The following is an 8,237-nucleotide window of genomic DNA, read 5'->3' as shown; positions in this document are numbered from 1 at the left end:
ACTCTTCCTTCATTCTTTTAAGTATGGTTTGTTAATTTGTGGATTATTTTAGTAATGATTATCCTATATTTAAAAGTAGCTAAAATCTTGATTTTTTTATTTACATGTATAACTTTTAGAATTTAAAATAATCTCAACCATTTTATATTTACAAAGTCAGATCATGGCATCTCAAAGTATCTTCAAATATGTCAGGCATTTGGACAATTTCGTTCCTAAAAACAACTGAGGAGTTATCGTTGACCCATGAAAGAACTTCACACCCTTGTTTGGTGTGTAAACATTTCTATACAGCATAGATTTACATTTCATTTCCATTATTTTTGAAGTCTTGAATTATTCCCAATACCCAAGTTTGGCTTTTCTGCTTTTACTGCATTGTCTTCCTTCTCTTTTCGACAATATGATTTCTTCCTTTCAAAACCTAGATAATTTGGATTTAGATAAAGTCAGAGCATAGGCAGTGTAATATTCCATGGAGAACCAGAGGGACATAAAATATCCTAGGATGGGATAAGAGCCTGACTGAGATCTTTGGAAATTTTATTATGCAGCAGGCTAATGTGTTTATAACACTGGTCTTGAACAATGAATCATTGGTACAATTTACTGTAGACAGAAGATCTTAAACAAGAATATTTTAAGAATATGCTTTAAAAAATATAATTCTCTAACACAAAAACTGGACATTTCAGTAATATTGTGACTTTGCACATTTTTTTGCTGTTGTTTCCTTTCTTGCTATAAATAAATTGGATTGTTCTTCCTATTAATCCATTAAAAACATTCAACAAACAAATACCTTTCATACTGGCCTTCCAGGTAAACATTAATGATATAATCTATTATCTAAGTAATATATTTTTCCTAAACTTCCCTCCTAGAACTCGCTTATTCCAGGAGAAGAATGCAAGCTAGCTGACCCAGGGCTATCTCATCTCTGAGTTAATAGAACTGTTGAGCATTTCTCAGTGATGGTATTAGCTGGGTGACTTGCCTTGACTTTTACTTTTCTAGAGTCTTCTTTCTCAAATTAGTTTTTGCCTTTTGGCATGATTTCTTTGAAACTTTGAAAGATTACTTAGAAATAATGAAAGACTAACTGCCTCAAATAAACATAAAATGAAACCTCTCATTAATTTCAAAAAAGGTATTGGTGTGTTGAAAAGTAATCACTGCTTTAGATCAAAATTTAATCTTCTAAACAGGAATTATTAGATATACACTACTTGTGTATATACTATTTACTTTTTATAATTTAATCTTGAAATCCAAAATAAATATCTGTAAAACCTTCTGCTGTATGAAATGAGGAACTCAGCTGTGAGTGCACAATTACTTTGTTTTTCTTTCCACTAAGCTATTTTAACTATTTCCCAATCTTAACTCAGTAATTGAAATAAATGAAAAAGCCAAACTTGTCGAACTTAACAATCAGGAGTAAAAATTATCTACATTTGTGTATACTCATATATTACTCATTCATTTTATTTCTGTACCAAGTATACAAGTATAAAGTTTCTTTTGTTATTCTAATTACTATTATGAAATTAGGCACTGAAGAAAACATTCCAGTCAAGACGGCTGTTTTAGGACCCCAATAAGATAAATACACATTATTTAAAATAACTACTATAAAATAGAGGTAATGAGATAAAATATTTGGTGATGGAAGGAAATTTAACTTCGGGTGGTGAACACGTAATGCAAGATATAATATATATGACATATTTTTGGATTGTATACTTGAAACTTAGTTAATTTTATTAACCAATGTCACCCCAATAATTTTAATACAAAAAAATAAAGAGTAGGAAGAATTCAAAAAAATAACAAAAAAAGAAAAATATCTACTATGAAAATATTTTATGTGCTAGACAAAGACTAGTTTGAATTAATCATGCTTCACATCGACATAGCCAGAGACTATGCTTTTAAAATGGGCAACAATGAAGGCAGACATTAAGAAATCTTAATTTAATAGAGTCAATCCACAGTGAAAGAGACTGTCTATACCTGTCGGCACATGTGATCCCACTGAGTGTTCAGTTCTCTGAGTTCAGTCTCAAGTCTGGAAGCAAACTCTGGCTCTGCTTCATTCTTTATCTTCTGTCCACCTTCATTGACACTGTTTAGACTGGGCTGAATTGTCTGAATATCATTGACTAAAAGCTAAAGAAATAATTCTGTTTAAGCTAGCTGAAAAAATTATCTCAACATATTAGAAATGCAACATAAATAGGCCACATATAATTAGGAATCATGACATTACAAATGAATTTTGTCCTTTTAAATCTGAAATAAATGCGTGTGCGCACGCACACACACATACACACAAACTTCAATATATTAAAAGCCTTCCAAAAAACATTCAGTGTTTTTTCTCATGAATAAAATAGGGAATTATCTGTATTCTACTTAGATTAGTTATCAAAGGAAATAAATTTAATGTTTCTTGTTAGAAAATGTGTGAAAATGATGGGCTTTATACATTACTGTTTTTGAAAGGATTTTGGTTTTCAAACACAGAATATTGCAGCAATTGTTTATAACATGATGGGTGTGAAGGTTATCTGTCGAGTGGATTTCTTTTTTTAGCTTAAATTTGCAAAGAAAATCATTTAAAGAGCTAGATTATTTTCTTCCCACTGCATGACAATGGTATAATACATATTATTTCAAAAATCCATAGTGTATAATATAATACATTTCAATATACATGAAAAGAGTAATACAGCATGACTAATAATCTGTAATAAGATATTAACAAATAACTCCAAGGATTATTTACCTTTAAACCAACTTCATTTTATGTTAAAATAATCTTGTAAAAAGAAGGTTGAGTAAATGATAACATTTTTCTGTTTTTCATTTAACCCAGTTTCTCACCTTTGACACTACTGCCATTTTGGACTGGGTAATTCTTTATCATGGGGCAGGGGACTGTTCCGTGCATTGTAGGATGTTTAGAAGCATCCCAGGCCTCCACTTACTATATGCCAGTAGCATCTAGGCCACTCCAAGTTGTGACAAATAAATTGTCTCTAGACATTACTAAAATGCCCCCTCCCCAGGGTTGGCGGGGAATCACTCCTGGTTGAGAACCACTGATATAACCAAAAAAATATTTCCACATAAAAGCCTTCATATGAAAAATATCACATACAAATCTTACCCTGCACTGTTTCAGCTGTTTTTTAAGAATTTCTAAATCCCCAAGAGCAGGCCATTCCTCTTTCAGGAAAACATCGACTTCAGCCATCCATTTCTTCAGGGTTTTTATATGATTCTGGAATCACAAGCCCATTTTAAGGCATTATTGAGGTGCTGATTTCCCTTAACACAATTCATCATGGTGATATGTCTGAACACAATTCCCAGGAACAATTCCCATGTTTGAAAGATGTCTAAGGAGCTCTTCAGGAAAATAATATTTTTACCAAGACTGCATTTTTATGGTCTACTGTATGAGCACTGGTGTATGAAGTCTGCTATTGTTAAAAATAAAAAATTACTACCAAATCTGGTTTTATGATGTTACTCTTGAGAACATTAAATCATATCCCCCTCTAGAGAAATTTTAAGTTACAAAACAACTCATGATAATACTAACAAAGTGCCCTTACAGTACATAAAACAAACTATGAACAATAAACTCAATGTAATGGTATCTTTATAGCCTCCCTAAACCTGAACTTCCACAAATTGTTTTTTGCAGTTGACAGTTTAAATAGTCCCTCCAGTTGGGAACTTTCAGGCCAAGATTTTGTCATCTTGTAAGAGAAAACTTTTGCTTTGAATTTCTTATTTGCTTTATCAGGTTGAAGTAAAGATCAGGTGAAAAATGTCCTCTTTCATCATTTATAAATAGCCAAGTACCTCCCATTATTCTTTCACATTTGCCTTTTTCCCATTGCTTTTTTTGGCTCCTTTCCAAATGTATGATTTTCAAACTTCTTTATTTCCAAACAATTCAACTATGCTGTCCAGATGTGCTATTTTCTCCTTTCTTAAGTAAATTTCTATTGAAAATATGTGCTTCACAGAAAGTTACTCTTTCAATATGATTATTAATAATAATGAATTTTAAAAGCATTTGACTAAATCTAAGAACTTTAGATTCCACCATCATTATCTTGCTGATAATTATCAAGTCTGGTTTTATGCTTTGTCCATGTCCAAATTGTCCTGGTTCGGATCTTAATATTGGCTCCTTGATTACTGTACTGGCTTTTTTTTGGTATTGGTCTCAGTCTTACCCATTTTCTGCATTGGTGTCAGTATTCTCTCTACCTCCCTCTTATCATAGTGATGCTTTGTACGCACAAATATTATCATATATTTCCCACTTTAAAATACCAGTAACAGTTCCACATTATTGTTTTTAAATTCATCACCATTAAAACACCATTTAAAAAAAACAAATATTATTGTTTTTAAATTCATCACCATTAAGTTATAACTCATATTTCAAAGCATGACATTCAGAACCATTCATTTTCTATTCCCAGACCATTTTTCCAATAATGTATTTTATCCATCTCCAAACATATCTTTGTCTCTTCAATATGGAACCATTACCAGCTGATTGAACATACTGCTCCATTTTGTCAGGAACTCATCCTCCCTTTTTACTAGTTGACTAAATTTTACTTGTTCGAGGTATAGCCTACATAACCCTTGTTCCAAGGACATTTCAGAACCACTTTTCCCAGATTCTGTTGGATTTTTTTTTTCTGCCTATTGTCATAAAAATTACCACACTGTTTAATTTACTTCCTGTGTTGGCTGAATAATGACTTGCCAATATGATCAGGCCCTAACTCCCACGACCTACGAATATTAGCAAAAACCACTTTGCAGATGAGATTCAGTGAAGGACTTTGAGACGGGGAGATTATCCTGGGCTATCCAGCCAGGCACAAGGTAGTCACAAGGGTCCTTATTAAGAGCAAGCAGGAGTATTGTTAGAGAAACAAAAAGATACTACACTGTTGGCCTTGAAATAGAGGATGGGGACATGAGCCAAGGAATGCATATAGGAAAGCTAAAAAGGACAAGGGAACAGATTTTATCCTAAAGCTTCCAGAATGGACATGGCCCTGCAGAAACCTTGACTACGGCTCACTAAAACTGATTTTGGACTTCAGACTTTCAGAACTACAGGATAATAAATTTGTGTTGTTTTAAGCCATTAAATTTGTGGTAATATGTTATAGCAGCAATAGGAAACTAATACACTTACCTTTCTCCTTCACTAGAATGTGGGCTCCTTAATGGCAAGGACCACATAATTGTACCCTCTTTTACCACTGGTACTGGCAAAAATGCATTTTTATGTATGTGTCTGTATGCATATGTATGCACGCATATGTTCATATGTAGCAACATATACATGCGTGTTGTACATTACAGAATGTTTTCAGAGTGCTCAGTCTTTTGGTCTGTACAAGGTCAGAAAAAGTGAGTAGCTGTATTGGAATTTAAATCCAAAAACTTCTTGTTCCAATGCTTTTTCATCATGCCATGATGCTTTCAAAGATTCTTAGAAGAATTTACATTCGCAATAATTCACCACATAAAAGAGATATCGCTTATATTACTAAGTATTTTAGACTTTAGATCAGAATGTAATTGTTTGTTACTATTTTCAGCTTGGGTGATTATTAATATGGTGGCACTATTCAAATAAATTAAGTCACTAGAAGCTATTTTGTGGAATGTGATGGGGGTCAAATTTATACATAGAAGTAAAATATGCTGATGAAATGATATGACTATATTCCATGGTACATAACTTTTTAACTATTCATAAGCTAAAGGAAAGATTGGTTTTGAATATTATTTGAGCTAAAAACGTGTTTAAATCTCATTGGTATTGGCGGAAGAAAAACAAAATAATTCTAAAGAAAATGAAGAAGCAGAACTCCTAATTACTGTTTTCTTAAAACAAATTGGCAAACTACATTCCTTTGAGAAAGATTTGTGTCTTTTGATATCACTGACTCTGAATGACTATGGAGGTTAAATCATTTGCCTTTAAATTTTATAAATGCATAGTTTAGGGAGAAACGAGTAAAGAAAAAATAAATATAAAAAGTAAAATCTTGAATTACCTGAATTTTTCGGAGTTTAGACATTTGATCCTCTAGCTTTTGGTAATATTCAACCAACTGAGAGGAGAGCTTCTTCCAGCGGCCCTCAATCTCTTCAAATTCTGATTGATATTTTCGGCTAATATCAGAGGGCGCGTTCTTTGACATGTCTTTCACAGTGGTGCTGAGATAGTTTAGGCCACTTTGTTGCTCTTGCAGAGAACTTTGTAAAGCCTCCATGTTGAAAAAGAAAAGTACATGTATACTAATTGATGAATAATAATGATAAGCTTCATTACTATCTTCATTGACAAGCTTCAGTTAAAGTAAATGAACTTAAAATGAAAGCTAGGTGATTCAAGTATCTAAAACAATAGATGATGTAATATTAGTTATAACTGGTCATAATTTAAAGTTTACTTTTTATCATAAGAGTAATTTGCACATTATTAAGATTTTGTTTTAAAATCTATGCCCACTTTAATGAACAATGTCAAATCTATCCAAAACTATATCTTATGGAACCAGAGTTTTAACAACCTAATTTTATGCTATTATTTCTGTATATTAATTACTGCTTTTATGATATAGTTAATGGAGTTTAACTTAATTATACTGAGCCTTTATGAAGACAACTTCTAACCTCCCTCAGTAAAAATATAACTAAATCATATTGAGATATGGGAAAACACAACTGTAAATAAGTTACCAGATAGATGGTCTACTAATGCCAGTTAACTAAAGTTTTATAGTTTTCAAAAGACATTATAGTATTATAGAGAAATTCCAGGGTAATTTTGGGAAAAATTGATAAAGTTAGTTTTATACCTATACTATATTACCTATGCAGTCTCTTATAATAGGATGCCAATCTTTAGGTTTCCACTACTCAATATTTATTTAAATGCTACTTTCTGGTTATAAAGTAATAAAAGTTCAAGATTAAAAAAAAATGAAAAACACACGTACATACAACTATTATGATTTTAAATAAACCAGTTTTTTCTATGTATAACTAAATATTGAATATCTGATGTTATCACATGAACACACGCACATTTTTCCATTCTTTTATAATGTGACCTATAACATTCTCAAAATAGGTCAAACACATAACTTTTATCATTGCACAATATCTTTTTTCTATTTTGTGGTATTTTACTTTTTAAAACTATTACCCTTGATTATTTAGACAATATCTAACATGCATATAACTACATTTTGAGCTGGGCATTTCATTGTGAGCCTTTTCCCATGTCACTAAGTATTTTTCAAAAACAAATTTAATGGTTTCTCTAGTTCAGTTAACCATTTCCCATTATTAGCTCTAAAAATTAATTTAGAGTTTTCCACTTTTGTAAATTATGCTTACAATCTATCTATCTCCATCTATCTATATCTTTGAGTACATTCTGGATATTTCCAAAAGATAGACTTTGTGGAAATAGTATTCACATGTACCATTAAATGAATTGTTTTACATATTATTAGGAGGTATTGAAAAGTTTTCCTCAGAAAAATTTACACTCATTTACATTGCCACTAGTAAGTGAGAACACAGTTCATTGCTGACAGATCTGCGCTTATCTCTTTGGATTTATTTTTTGTAATTTAGTATGTGAAAAATGATATCTCATTTTGTAAATCTGTACTTCATCCTTTATAATTCGAATTACAATTTTTCAGAGGTTTAATGGTTGTTTATGTCTCTTTCTGATGACTTCCTTATTAATGACTTTTGCCTTTCTTAGAAAAATTTTTTCAGTGGTCTCATTTTTCTTTTAAATTGTCTCTGGTAGTGTTACAATGTTTGTGATTGCTTCCATTGATTACATGCTTCCCCATCATATGTTTTTACAGACTTTTATTAAAAATTTCTGTAAAATTTATGATTAAAATGTTTTTGAACTTTTTAATTTATGTGGTATTTTATTTTGGTGTAACATTTGATACAAGGTTCTAACTTCACTTTTTGTTAGCTAATATATTTTCGTAATAATATTTATAAATAATTTTCCCTCTTCACTATTTTTTCAGTAAAAATATACTTTACAGTCATCTTGGCACCATTTCTTGTGTATTTAATGTACTCCTCTACTTGCTATGACTTTATACTCTTATTTTTTTAAGTTTATAATTCTA

General features: G+C 31.2%; 1 protein-coding gene across 1 annotated transcript in view; it reads right to left on the bottom strand.

The window, feature by feature from the left end:
* DMD (dystrophin) overlaps positions 1–8,237 on the bottom strand; it is a 1,580,480-nt gene that overhangs the window by 1,246,395 nt on the left and 325,848 nt on the right. Inside the window, exons 21-23 of the mRNA XM_006911463.3 lie at positions 6,117–6,329; positions 3,176–3,289; positions 2,017–2,172 (exon numbers count right to left, since the gene is read on the bottom strand). Of these exons, the coding sequence (XP_006911525.1) occupies positions 2,017–2,172; positions 3,176–3,289; positions 6,117–6,329 (483 nt within the window). The remainder of the gene's footprint in view (positions 1–2,016; positions 2,173–3,175; positions 3,290–6,116; positions 6,330–8,237) is intronic.

The sequence above is a fragment of the Pteropus alecto genome, unplaced genomic scaffold (genome assembly GCF_000325575.1).
Source record: "Pteropus alecto unplaced genomic scaffold, ASM32557v1 scaffold414, whole genome shotgun sequence".
Taxonomy (NCBI): Eukaryota; Metazoa; Chordata; class Mammalia; order Chiroptera; family Pteropodidae; genus Pteropus; species Pteropus alecto.
Note: the sequence above shows the minus strand (reverse complement) of the source record. Positions and strands in the feature narration are given on the sequence as shown.